This window comes from Pseudopodoces humilis, chromosome 4 (assembly GCF_049639895.1).
Source record: "Pseudopodoces humilis isolate 2021_Gansu_Grassland_sample_001 chromosome 4, ASM4963989v1, whole genome shotgun sequence".
Lineage (NCBI taxonomy): Eukaryota > Metazoa > Chordata > Aves > Passeriformes > Paridae > Pseudopodoces > Pseudopodoces humilis.
The window spans coordinates 69311724-69325425 of record NC_142203.1 but is presented as its reverse complement, the minus strand read 5'-3'; the positions used below and the strand labels follow the sequence as shown (position 1 = coordinate 69325425).

Here is a 13702-nt window from a genome sequence, read left to right as displayed (position 1 = left end):
GATATTTCCTATTTTTTACTTAGTCCTGCCTCTCCCTGTAGGGCATGAATCAGGGGTGCCAGCAGGCGTCTCATCTGTTGATGCTTTTGCCTGGAGGTGTCAGGACAGTGAGCATGACTACAGATGCCCTTGCTGCATTTGAATCTTGCCTCCTCCCTTTAATTAGGGGAATTATCCATACCTTATGGGGCCACCACTAGCTCTGCAGGGCTGGGAAAAGGTCTTTCCTAGCTCTCTGACCATGACCGGAGCAATTGCAGGGATCTAAAGACACTGAATGTGCAAGAGTCTCTTTGCCATCGCCCAGAAGGACCTTTGAGTAGGCTAAAGCAGGTAGAAGCTTTCTTAAAAAAAAAAAAAAGAAGCTTTTGGCTTGGAATTGTATTTGCAGCATAAGTGGCTGTTTCTTTTAAAACTGTTCATTTTCTTCTGCTGCAAAACCTAAAAGGCTCATTCTTATTCCCTGCTGAATCCTTGAGATTGATGTGGACTGCTGGAGAGTCCGCTTTAGAACAAGGGCTGGTGGCATGTCCGTGCTCGATGAGATAGATGGTCAGAGTCCCAAAATTAATGCTGCCTTCACTTTGTGCCAATTAGACTGTTCCCCATTCTCCTCCCTCTGCCACCAGACACTTTGTGCATCAGCATTTCTCTCCAGTAGCAGCTGTTTTTAGGGAATAAAGCTGGGCTGGAAGACTTTGGTTTGCTATTGCAGGCTCTGAGCCCTCACTTCTACACTGATGCAGCCCCCATCCCATCATAGCATGCTCTAGTGGCCTCCAAGCCTCAAATGGGCATCAGGAATCTCAGGACCCTACTGCTCACTCACATCCATTATCTACTGATTGCAGGTTAGGTGACTTTATCAGCATGGTAGTTAGTTTCAGTACAAAGTCAAATTTAAACCCCTTTTGTAAATGGCTTTACAGAAATAGTTTTTTTACAGAGAGGCTCACAGGCCAGTTTTTCATTACTAAAGCTATTGCTCTTTCAGATTATGAAATACAGCATTTTGACAAAAATGATCCACTGAGATTAACTTCAGGCACACAGGAACCAAGTTTGCCTTTTTCTGCTTCATGGATTTGTGAATCAAAAAAATGATTTTGACAGCATCTCAAAAGATTTTGCATGTTGATTAATCTGTTAGGCTTTGTGTAAAGACCTACTGGGGGCACAGAGTCTAACAGGAGAATCTGAAAGAGTTTATAAAGCTGCCCCTCTCTGCTCTTAATTAATGAATTAATTCACTGCTAGAAATGACTCCTCACTTAGGTTTGAATTTGCAAGTTTGGACTTTTGTTGTTTTGGCCACTGAGAACCTCCAGCTGTGTGTCAAATCCTTCTGTACAGAGACAGCAGCTCCTGAACCTTGATCTTTATTCCTTGGCATTTTATAATGACCTGCAATCTGTGCAGGTTTGTTTTAAATGCCAGGCTCCAAACCATGACAGCTCAGTGTCTGCCCTGTGTGCAGCTTTGCTGGCCTGCCATGGGGTGCAGGTGGCAGAGACCAGTGACTGCCTCTCCCACCAGATGTGGTGCTGCCCTTTCTTGTGCAACTGCCTGCCCTTGCCCTTGCCCTTGCCCCAGCCGACAGTGCTGACTCTCCCTGGCAGGGCATAGCCAGCACCCTGCCAGCATGAGAAGAGATGGGGCTTGGTCAGGGTGTGAGAGGACAGTTTTGACCTGACATCAGGGTCTGAATGACCCACTGACTGAGGGTCACAGCAGAGAGAGCACAGAGGGACTGGCACAACTGGGGTGTGTATTCAGATATCTCAGGCTTAGGAGATTTGCCTTGGGCCACTCAAAGGACTGGTTGAAACAATCTCCCTGCTCTTCATCGGGTCTTTGTGGTGGATGGCAGAATAGGGAAGTGTCAGAAGACTGAAAAGAAAGACTCTTTGCCTAGTATTCAGTATGGTGACAGTGCAGAGGAGATTAGCCAGCCTAAACAAGCTACCCAGAAATATCCTGGGACAAATCATTGGTTGTTCTATGTGTGAGTAATGGTGGATCAAGGAGCAGGCAGTCTAGTAAGGTTTCACTAAGGCTGTATCACATGAAACCAATCTAATGCTTTTCTTAAGAGTAATAGTTCTGGTAGATGAGAGGAAGGGGATGTAGCACATGCTTACATGTTGACTTAAGTACACTGCTTTATCCTAATCACCAAGACATTCAGGGGAGAGCCAGGCTGGCAGAACTGCTGACAAGCAAGGAATTTAGCTTGGATAAACAAGCACCTTCTTGTAAAACAATGTATTGGGGTTTCCAGAAGAGGTCAAATAGTCCTCAGCTTGTCCGAATGAATAGCAGCTCTTCTGCATGCTGAGGCTTTGATTTCTTACTAACTTGTGGGAGCTGAGTCAAATCACCTAAGGCTGATGCTGCTTTCCCACCATGTCAAATTGGGAATGACCCAGTTCTTACTGAATGAGAAGATAAGAGATACAGCCCTACAGTTACGTCAGGTGACAGGCATTCTTTTCACTGCTGTGTCATGTGCCCTGAAGCAGCAGGCTGGGATGCTGCAGGACAGAGAGATGTGCTTAGCCCTCTCCCATACCTCAGAACCTGCAGCTAGCTCCTGGCTGGCTCAGCCCAAAACGTAGCTTTCACATGTCTGCTCATCCTCCAAGCAAAAAGCTGCCTCTGAACATACCTGTAAAAGAGCTGGAGCCTGTTCTTTCACCAGTAGCATGAAAGTGCTGTGAAAGGCCATGAATTTTATGATGAGGACCACTGAGGATCAGGATTCCTGTGCTGTCATTGCAGAAGCAGGAAGGCAATGAATGCTGTTTGAGTCAGGTCTCCGGTACTCCTGCCAGGACCCTGACTGCCCTGCGTGTCAGAGGGACCAAGAACTGTCTTACAGCATTCATTTGTAGCTGAAAAATGTCCTGCCAGAGAAAATTACCTGTATTCCAACCTGTTCTTGCCACAGTGGCAATACAGAAATCAAGCAAACTAAGGTCTCCAGTGCAGGGCAAGCTGGGCTGCCCTGCCTTCCCAGTGCTTTTGGCATGCTCCAGTAGCTGTCATGGTGTTAGACAGAGTCTGGGGGTGGCCTGCCCACTTGTTGAATGTATTACCTGAGAGTTTGAAACAAATAATCTGTGGAGTTCTCAAATGGATGAGGGATTATGATTCAGTCAAGAAAATGAGGTAAATCGATCAAAAGGACAGTGAAAGCCAAGTACTGAAAGAGATGTCAACTGGTAAAGGGCAGCATGGTATTAAATTATCCCTCACCTTTTGATCTTACACTGATTTTATTCTTTGTTGCCAAGTTACCAGGCATATCTGCCTTGTTCTTACACACATAAATATTTCCCCCCAGTCTTGGTTCTGGATGCCATCGGTTTGTTTTTGAACATGCTAGCATTGTCCAGCCCACTGCTGGGGAATGAAGGCTTGTAAGACTGGAATAAAAGTACAGGAAAGGCTACAGCCATGGCAGATTCAGTAGGTGTTTGAAGACAAAATAAAGGCGGTGTCAGTAAAAGTAGCTCTTCAGCTCCCTTCTTTGTGAGCCATAAGAATCAAGTAGTTTGTTCTGATGGCACAGAAGTTCTGCCAAGGGTTCTGCTTCCCTCCACATCCTCTTGCATTTCCCTCCCTGTTGCCTCAGGGCAGGGAGTGAAAGCGTATAAGGACAGAGGTCCAAGTCACCCCAGAGGTGCTGAGCAGATAAGAGCCTGGGCTGGCTTTCAAGCTGTAAGTGCAGTTGGTAGAGCAGGAAGGGAAAAATAAGTTCAAAACTCTGAATGTGGTTTGATGCTGGAGCTGTGGTACTTGCCTTGGACATGCACTATGCCATGCTTGCAGAGGAACTATGTGGAGTTGAAGTGGGGAACAGCTGTACTTTAGGAGGTGGAACACATTAGCATGATTTATAGACAGAGGAGCTGTTGGTCTGGCTGAGACTGAGCTGGATTTCTTTGGCGGTTTGGAAGTCAAGCATCAAAGCAGCTCATTTATGTCAAACATTTTCTGCAATGGTGACACAATAAACTTAGATCCATTATTGCCTGTACATCAAGCATGAAGAGAAACTCTGCTGTTACTGTGATGGCAGTTTAAAATAGTTCTGATTGGATAAAAAGCATCAGAAACTGCAGAATTCACTTGGTCTCACCTCAGAGAAAAATGGGCATCTTCTTAAATTCAGTGCTTGTTTTCAGGGACTTAGCAGAATTGCTGCCCTTCCATCAAGAAATTTGCTTGAACATCTGCCTGTCTTATCTACTACCAGCCTGTCCAGCACTTCAGTACTGTGGGTCTAGGTTTCTTTTGATTGTGGCTGATACCAGCTCATAAATCCCCATTCTGCAAGGAACTGCTTAACTCAGCAGCTTGGGCTTCATTTGGAAGGTGCTACATTTTCTCCTGCACTTTCTTGGAGCAGGCACAGAGGTTTACAAGGATCATAAATAAAACTGCTGTCAGAGTAATTGGTTACTGCTCAGAGTTCTATTCTTCTATAGTTATGGGTGAAACAGAACGGAATTCTTGCACTTTCCTATTTCAGACATTTTCAGAGTTATTTTACATCTCTCTTTGTGTCTTTTTCCATGTTTCTTGTTTCTTTTTCCTTTGAGCAAGCTGCCACATATTGCTCCTAAGTACTCTGTAAAAAAGAACTGAAATGCCCTTACTCATTGTATTTTTAGCTCATTAGCAGAAAAAAATAAGGTGTCCACTGTGGTCTACAGCAGGCAGATTTCCAGGCCTTCCAGATTCCTCACTTGTTTCTACGGAATCTGCAGAGGGTACTGAAATGAGCTTGTCAGGAGGCTTCTGCTTCCTTCTCTGCTGATGTACACCAAAATGGAAATACTTTGGAGATCTGAAAAACAGAGGTTTGAAACCTTCACTCTGTAGTTTCTAAATTGCTCCTGGATGAGTGTGAGCAAATGTGATGGCTCCAGGTCTCAGCACCTGCAGTGAGGGACCAGCCTCGACAGCATGAGAAGAGGCATGCAGAGCTGCTAGAAAAGAGGAGGAATCTCGCTGGTTTGTAAACTCTGAAAGGATAATGACATAAGTAACAGCTTTTATAAAAATGCCCATTTATACCAGATGCCTGACTGTCTGATTATCAGTTCTTGTTTGGGTGCTGCTGGATGGGTGCCTGCCCTGGAACCTGTTCTCCATGAAGGAGGTTTTGGATGTGGTTCTGGTTCTGGTCATCCTGTCTCCCCATGAATTTGATACTGGAGTCACACATGGGGTTGGGTAGCACTTGTGGTTGCTTTTCTCTGGGTCATATACTCTGAGAGGGCTCGTCATGCAAAACCTGAGAGGCCATCTCTGTGTGCAACTAGTGATCTTGAGGCAGGGGCCACCATGGCAGTAGGATGGAGAGAAAACTGTGTGTGGTTGGTGAGTCTCTGTGATGGGAGATCCAGCTAGATCCCACTCCATAATCCTTAATTTCAGAACCTGAGCCAGCAGAGCAAGGGTCTAGGGACTTTGAGATAGGGGACTAGGAGCCTCAAGGAGAGCTGCAGGTTTTCAATCTCCAATTCTTGGGGCAGAAAACCCTCGGCAGCTCTATAGATGGTGCTGGCCACATGTAGCTCTGCTGCTTTGAAGCACTATTAACCTGTCTCTAGTGCTGTGGGAAGCCCTGTGCCCATTTTTAGGCTACTTCCCAAAGCAAAACCAGTGTTGCTCTGACCCCATTTCCCTTTCTCCTAAGAGTAACTGTGGGTCTCTAAATCAAAGCCTCTGAAGTCCTTCTCAGTGCCTGTGACCCACCCCTCCATCTGGTGTGTCTGACAGCTGATAGGAGGCTGATATTTCCAGCTGAAGAACTGAAATAGTTTGTTCTTTTCCATGATTCCCTTGGCAAAGGAAAACAAGCCCATTTGTTTAGAAGCTCATAAAAGAGGAGCTTTATAGTAGGAACATTCATAAACTTGTTTGCTTTTGACCTTCTCCACATTGCTGATAGTTTCAAGTTCTTGTCCCAGGCATTGTGCTTGTCTGGGCTGCTCGTGACATTTTTGAGAAAGAGCCTCACCCAGAGTGATTTAAATTGCTCAGCACTCCAGCACTGAGCCTTTGGCCATGCCATCTTTATCCAGTGCAGGGCTGGGCAGGATGTGTGTGTGTGGGGGGGGTACATTGACAGCCTACAGAGCAGTACAGAGCTGGCTGCCAAGAAGAAACCTGGCCACTAATTCCCTGACACTCTTTTTTTTTTTTTTTCCCCTAGATTAAATGGTGCTACTCAATCAGTGAGCATTTCCCAGGCTCTTAGATTACTAAATTAATGAAGGCAAGAAATCAGATCTTTAATGAGTATGGCTCATGGGAGACTGATATGTTTGAAAGAGTGCTTGTTCCTTTTCTGAGGTAGTAAGACAATAGGTGTAAAATACAAGCCAGAGTGCTTTATGCCGAGAGGCAGGAAATTGAAGTTACCTTTGCTGGACTTTGAGACCTCAAGTGTCAGGTCAAAATTCACAATGTAATGCTGGCATCTAGTAATTTGAACAAATAAAAATGCTTCAGTGCTTTCACCTATGCTTCTGCTGACTGGGGAAGGGCTCTCCAAACTGCAAATCCTTGTCTGTGGCTGATACTTTGTATTCCCTTCTTGAGTTGTACTGTCATGGATACTGTCCACTTTTCAAGCACTTTCCCATTTTATTTTACTTCTGTCTGGAGGCAGTGTTCCTCTTGTTTTTTTGCATCTGTAAGACCTTTGTTCTCCCACTCAGACCAAGGACATCACAAATTGCTAGACTTTTAGTCCTGTGAAGACACAGCAGCTCATGGGACTGCCTGGGACATGTGCTTGCACATGGCTCAGCTCTATGCTATAAAAGGACTCATAAAATTCACTGAATCCTTGGTGTGTAAGGGGAAAGTACATGTAGTGATTTGATACCTTCCACACTCTTTGGAATAAGCTTTTATAGTGTAGCATTGTCTGATTTCAGATAATTCCTAGATTCAAATTGTCAGCATGGCATATTGTTGAAATTACATGTTTCCTTTGTCTCTAAAGTGCTGGTAAACAAGACACAGCTGGAAGGAGGTTTACAAGTAGTTCAGTTCTAATTTCCTCTATATTCCCACTATACTTGTTAGCATAAAGCATTCCCTTCCTAATTTTTCTGAAGACAGAAAAGGGAAGAGAAACATAAGGCTGAAAGTCTTCATGGTGGATACCAGGTGGAATTCCAGGGTGCTGGAAATGGCTCACCTCAGCCCTGGGTAAGAGACGCACATCATGTTTTATTAGCCTTTGAAGTCTGTAACAGTAACTGGAGTTAATTGCAATTATTGAGAGATAATGTTAGGTTAATTCATTTTCTTGAGTAACTGCCACTCTTTCATCTGCACAAAGAAATGTGCATTATTGTGCAGCTGTGGATGTGGCAGGTCTGTGTCACTGGGCCAGAGGTCTGAAGTCCATGCCAGTGGGACTCCTGCCTGAGTGGGTCCTTGGGCCTCTCTCCCTCCATCCTCTCCTTTCCTGTTGGGCTTATCTTTACCTGGCTCTTTTCCTGACATTGTGAGAGAAGGACATGTGCAGATGTAGTGTCTGGGCTGGAGTGAGCTGCCAAGCTGTCCTGTGCTTCTCTGGCATTACCCCAGGGTACATTTTAATCATACTACAGCTGTTCCCATCACTTCCCCATTACCTACTGGTTTGTGTCTTTACTATTGTTATTATTAAGCTGAAAATGTTAGAGAGCTCTGTAATAAGCACTAATCAGAACTTACGACACCATTCCCTATTTTGGGCATCAATCTGTGTTAGACTCTGATTCAACACCTATTTGTCTCATTACTTGCACTGAGAAGGGAGATTAAGGTCTGTGGGGTTAGCAGTGCTGGCTCTGAGCCTTCTCCAGCCCAAATCAGCTGGAGCCTTGCCAAGGCTTGCACCCACAGCAGGGAAGTGGTTCTCTGTCCATGAGCCCCTGCAAGAGTGGGGGCAGTTGCTCAGAAGCAGCATCTGACTTCTGCACACTGGTTACTTAAAAGAAGACCACATCCCTGAGCACAGATGGTAATTGTGTGCTGTGGCTGGGACGTTATTTCAACAGAACCTTTTCGTTCTGATTTCTCCAGCCATCATTCTGTCACTGAGAGATGTTTTTGGGTAATTAATCCCTTTTGTGTTCTTTGCTTTTTTTTCCCCCAGGCCCATGTGTTTGATCTCAACATTAATAAGCTTGAACCTCTCTGCACCCAGCTAGTGGTGACCAGGAAGAAAAATAAAACAACACATGTCCAGTTTAATCCTGTCTACCCTATTATCATTGTTGGAGATGAAAGAGGCCTCATCACCTGCTTGAAGCTCTCTCCCAATCTGCGCAAGAAGCCCAAGGTAAGGACAAGCTGCATTCCCCCAACCACAGAAGGTCTCTTCAGGCCTTGTCACTGTCCCCTCTCCTTCCATGCCACGGTGTTTGCAAAGCTCCTTACAATTACCTCAAGCCTTTTGGGTAGGATGTCTGGGATGTTAAATCTTTGTGTCTGTTCCTGTTTGAGCAAGAGGACTCAGTTTGCTCCTGATGAGGAGTGGGGACTGGTGGGAAGGGGGTTTGCTGTCCTCAGTTGTCACCATGGTCCAGACAACCTCTGGTCCAGAAGCTCTACAGATGTTCTTTCGTTTCCCAAAGTTCACATATTTTCTGAGTTTTGGGTTTTATTTGCAAACCAAATAAAAATCAAGTTTAAAATTGAAATCGATTTACTTGAAATCAAGTAAAGGAGAACTCGGCTCTTGCTCAAGTTCTCCCACAGAAACCATGCTGCCTGTCTTCCTGTGCTCCTGCATCAGAGCCTGTCAACTTTCCTGTAAATGAGCAAGCAATATCTTTAGTATGTAAGGAGACTTGGGATCCTTGTCTCAGCAAGGAGATACATGTGCCTCTGTGGGTTGGTGAAGGTTTCTTTTAATGCATCCATGAGGGAAAATTGTGAAGGATGATAACATCTCTTACATGGATCTATTACTGAATTTTCCTTCTGGTCTTCATCCAGCTGTGAGTTGAATGGCTGTATATGCAATGTCCTTTTACGCCCTTGTAATTCTCATATCCAGTTGTCTCATGTTAAGTGGAGTCTTTCAGTTACAGGCTTTTTAGAACTGATCCAAGAAAGCAATCTCTCAAGATGATCATCTTTTATTTATGTACTCCCAAATGTTTTATATACTCTACTAATCTGCTGTATTAGGCAAGGTCTTTGGCCAGGAACTAATCACACTAGTGTCACTCCAGAGTCTTCAGAATGATTTTTAAAAGGTTCCTTCAGCTGGCTGCCACTGGAAATGTGAATCTTCCCTGTCAGAGAGGGCATAGAAAACAATAGTATGGCAATTTGTTTGGGACCGAGTTGTGGAAGCTGTGGAGAACAATCTCTCATATGCTTCATACTTTTCTATTTCCAACTAAACTTCAGCCTGAGACTGTCAAAGCTCTCCAGGATGTCATTAGGTTGACTCAGAATAAGTTTCTCTGGTGCTTTATGAGTCCTTCCTGGGCATGGTAGGCACAGTGTCTGCCATGGACCCTTCCTGCACAAGGGCTTAAACAGTGGAGGGGAGTCACACACACAAAAATGTGGCTGCTCTCCTCTTCACCTCAGCTGTGGACTGACCAGCACTCAGCAACACTGCACTGTGGGCCACAATCATGGAATGATTTGGGTTGGAAGAGACCTTGAAGACGATCTTGTTCTAAACCCCTGCCCTCGTGTTCCACTAGACTGGGTTGCTCAGAACTCTGTCCAGCCTGGCACTGAGCACTTCCAAGTGATGTGGCATCCACAACTTCTCTGGAAAACCTTCCAGTGGTCACCACCCTCACAGTAGAGAATTTTTTCCTAATATCTAATATAAACTTACTCACTGTCAGTTTGGAGCCATTCACCCTTATTCTGTCACTGCACATCTTGTAAAAAGTCCCTCTCCGTTTCTCTTGTGGGCTCTCTTCAGGTACTGGAAAGCCACAATTAGGTCACCCCTTAGGTTTCTCTTTTCCAGTCTGGAAAATACCCAATTCTCTCAGCCTTTCCTCATAGGAGAGATGCTTCACCCCTCTGATAATCTTGGTGGCCTCCTCTGGGCTCACTCCAGCAGGTCCCTGTCCCTCCTGTGCAGGGACCCCAGCTCTGGATGCTCCAGCTGGGTCTCAGCAGAGCAGAGCAGAGGGGCAGAATCCCCTCCCTCCCCTGCTGCCCACGGGGCTCTGGATGCAGCCCAGGACACGTTTGGCTCTCTGGGCTGTGAGTGCCATGGCCGGGCCATGTCCAGCCTCTCACCCACCAGCACCCCCAGGTCCTTCTGGGCAGGGCTGCTCTGGGTCTGTTCATGCCCAGCCTGTGCTGATACCGGGGGCTGTTCTCACCCAGGTGCAGCACCAGCACTTGGCCTTGAACTTTATGATGTTCCCATGGACCCACTCCTTGAGCTTGTCCAGTCCCTCTGCATAGCATCCCATCCTTCAGGTGTGAATTCAAATGTCTCCTCTTGCTCCTGGTGGCCAGCAGCAGCCTTCCATGCAGTTATGAATGTTGTAATTTCTCTTTGCTGACCACCTTTAAAGGCAAGTGGTGTTGACAAAGCAATTTAAACTGTGAGTTTAGGAGTAACTCCAAAGCTTACTGCTGACCGTAAACCAACATGTAACTACATCCCACGCAACATTAAATGGGATGGAAATGGACTTTGCTGCTCTGATGTTATTAAACTATCTGTCTTCTGCTGGCCTGGTTAGGCTTGAAGGGACACTGAGTACTGAACTAAAACCTTCCCACACATGTGGAGAGGAAGGAGGGATGTTCAGGCATGACTGGTTATGTGTGCAGGTTCCTTGACTGCAGCCAGCCTGAAAGATACAAGGACTTAAAACAGGTGATGTGTAGTGTGGTGGCAAAGTGATGGACCTGGCCTAACCTGCTCCATGCCATAAGTGAACAAGTGGTGAGGATATTTACCTGATGGAAGAGAATGTTTTAGCAGAGGGAGATCAAGCCCTGTCAGAACAGGATGTGCCATCTGGTGTGTGCTCCTGTCTGTCTCCTTCCTTTGCCAGCACCAGCCTTTGAGTCCTTAGCAGCAGGCCTCCAGCCGTGTTTGCAAGAATATCATGTCACAGTAGGAAGCCAGATGTACTTCCAGAGTATTGATCCAGGTTCCTCTAAAGATCAACTCAGTGTGCTCTTTACACCCTTACCCTGTGCAACCAGCTTTCCTCTGTAAAATTACTCAACTTTTCCCTCTTTTCTGGGATTTCCCAGGCTGGAGTTGACAGTCACAGAACTTCCACAGATTTCTGTAAGTAGAGAATGTCCAAAAGTGTGCAGAGGAGTCATGACATCCCAGCTGCCTCTTTGCAGATAGAAAAGCCTGTCCATGCCTGGCTCAGTACCTGGGTATCCCAGGCTGTTCTCTTTGCCACTTGATCCTCTCAGAGCCCAGTGGGGAAAACTGACAACCAAGTGGACAAACCACAGCCACTGTTTCTGAAGGTTGGGGCCTTCATACCAATCCCAGTATCTGGGAGCTCAGCTACTTTGGAGATAGAAAGAACTGTTCCAGAGCTTTTGGTGAATTCTGGAAGAACCCAGGGTGCCAAAGGAACAGGGCAGTCAGGGGCGCTCATCCATGTCCCACTACCCCTCTGTTTCACACTGATGCCACAGGGGGTTGCCTTCTCAAAAGAGCTGGGACAATTGCTTTTGACAGGTAAAACTTGCAGACAAATCAACCTGTTTTGAGAGAACTGTTAATAGCCATATCATTCCAAACCCCATGCTTCCCCTAAAAACAGACACAATGGTGTCTGCTCCATGTTCTGCAGATTCCTTGGCTATTGCTGGGCTTGCAAGATGGAGCTTACAAAAAGTGACTGAATCAACCTGGTGAGATTTCAGCCATTCTGAGTTTATTGAGTTTTGGCTGTTAGTTAAAGCTGGTGTGGTGGATAAATGGAAATGGGGATGATAAGGATGCTTTCATTCTCATCAGACCTTGGTCCTTTCCTCTCTTCATGTCCTTGAGCAAGAAGGGAAGGTTCGAGATCTCTAAATAATTCACAGGGTTGGCCTGCAGCTTAATTAATTCATGTTTGTAAAACACTTGGGGATCTTTAAGAAGTGTTATTTAATACTCTGAGTTTTGCTGTCAGCTACATTAGCACAGTTTCATTTATGAACACTTGGCAGAACAAATATGCCAAGGGGGGAACTTCTTGAAAGCACTCAGGTGGTGTTTTCAGAAGTGACTTTCATGAAGAAACACAGTAAAATCTTTTAAAAAAGCCTACAATTCCTTGTGAGTTTTGGCATCCTAAACTAATAGTGGCTGATGGGAAAAGGTAGATTTTTTTTGTTGAGAGGGAGCTGGGGACAGAATCGCTGCCACCCATCAGGCACTTGTGTCAAGGTCACACAGAGGGCACAGGAGTCCTGTGTACAAGGGATGTCAAGCACAGTGGGTGTCCATGTGGCTGTGCTGTGCTGTGCAGATTTGAGTCCTGGATCTCTCCCTACCTCCACAGTATGAAGTCTCTGGGGAAGGACAGAGACATCCCCTTGCCCCAAGCTGTATTTATTTCCATAAGGTGACACTAGTTTGGGTCCTTCTGCTCAGAAGTGGGGGGACAGAAATGCCTGCAGTATTTTAAGATGCAGCAGTAGGAACAAGTGACTCTCTGCTGTCATCCAAGCCACTTTTAGACTCCAAGCGCTCTTTAAATATTGCAGCGGATGTCAGGCAGGAATTGTTTAACTAATAAAGTATCATTTCTAATTTGTAACGACCTTGGTGGTTGAGTTCACCCCAGGGAAGCATTGCTGTAAGAAGAATCAGTTTGGGGCAGAGCTGTTTAATTAGTGAGCCTTCTGAGTTTCATTTGAGGGTTGGAAGAAATTAAAGCATTTTGTCATCACAGTCAGAAGAATGTAGCTTCTCATAGGCTTTGGTTTGTTTTTTAAAAACTGCTAAAGTAGCCTGGCTTAACCTCTGCCAATGCCAAAAGTAAGCAGAAGATAGTAAAAAAACATTGTGCAGTGTTTTTTAGAAATTTTAGGAGAGCACAGCAGAGTAGGAATAGAAGAGAAAGCAGATCAAAGAAAGGCTGTAATACAGAATTTGCTGAGGCTAAGGCAGATTTCTTGGCCAGTACCCAATATGAGTGCCAGGGAGGCAGACAACTTCTTGGCCTGATGCTTGTCTTGGATATTTATCTTGGATTATTATCTCCGTTTCTGTTCCTGCTACTGTTTTCTTCACATGCAAAGCATCTCTTTTTCTGTTTCTTGGTAACAGCTGAATTTCTTCCCAGGCAATAAATCCTGATTGACTGGGTCTAGCATGGCCAGTGTGGAGTGGGAAGGGGAACACAGCTGCTTGCCCACACCAGGACACAATGCCAGGACTATGCATGTTCAGGAGCTGCAGGCACACACCTGTGGGTCTGATGCTGTGTACCTGTGAGCAGCTTGTAATGTGGGAACAAGTGAGGGGCATGGGCTGGCTCTGAGCCTTCATGTCCATGTGCACATGCTGGGCAGTTGCTCTGCCCTCTCTGTGCCTTATCAGTGTCACCTCTGGACTTCGTGACTCATTGCATCTTTGCAGCCCTGACGATTTTACCCTCGGCCAGATCCAGCCCAAGGCTGTTCAGTCAAGGAAGGAGCTTCTTGAAGCACTGTGGCTTTT

At 45.6% G+C, this 13702-nt stretch overlaps 1 protein-coding gene across 1 annotated transcript in view; it reads left to right on the top strand.

Moving 5' to 3' along the window:
* DNAI1 (dynein axonemal intermediate chain 1) overlaps positions 1-13702 on the top strand; it is a 143185-nt gene that overhangs the window by 105294 nt on the left and 24189 nt on the right. The window contains exon 19 of the mRNA XM_088054323.1: positions 8174-8359. Coding sequence (XP_087910449.1) covers positions 8174-8359 — 186 coding nt within the window. The remainder of the gene's footprint in view (positions 1-8173; positions 8360-13702) is intronic.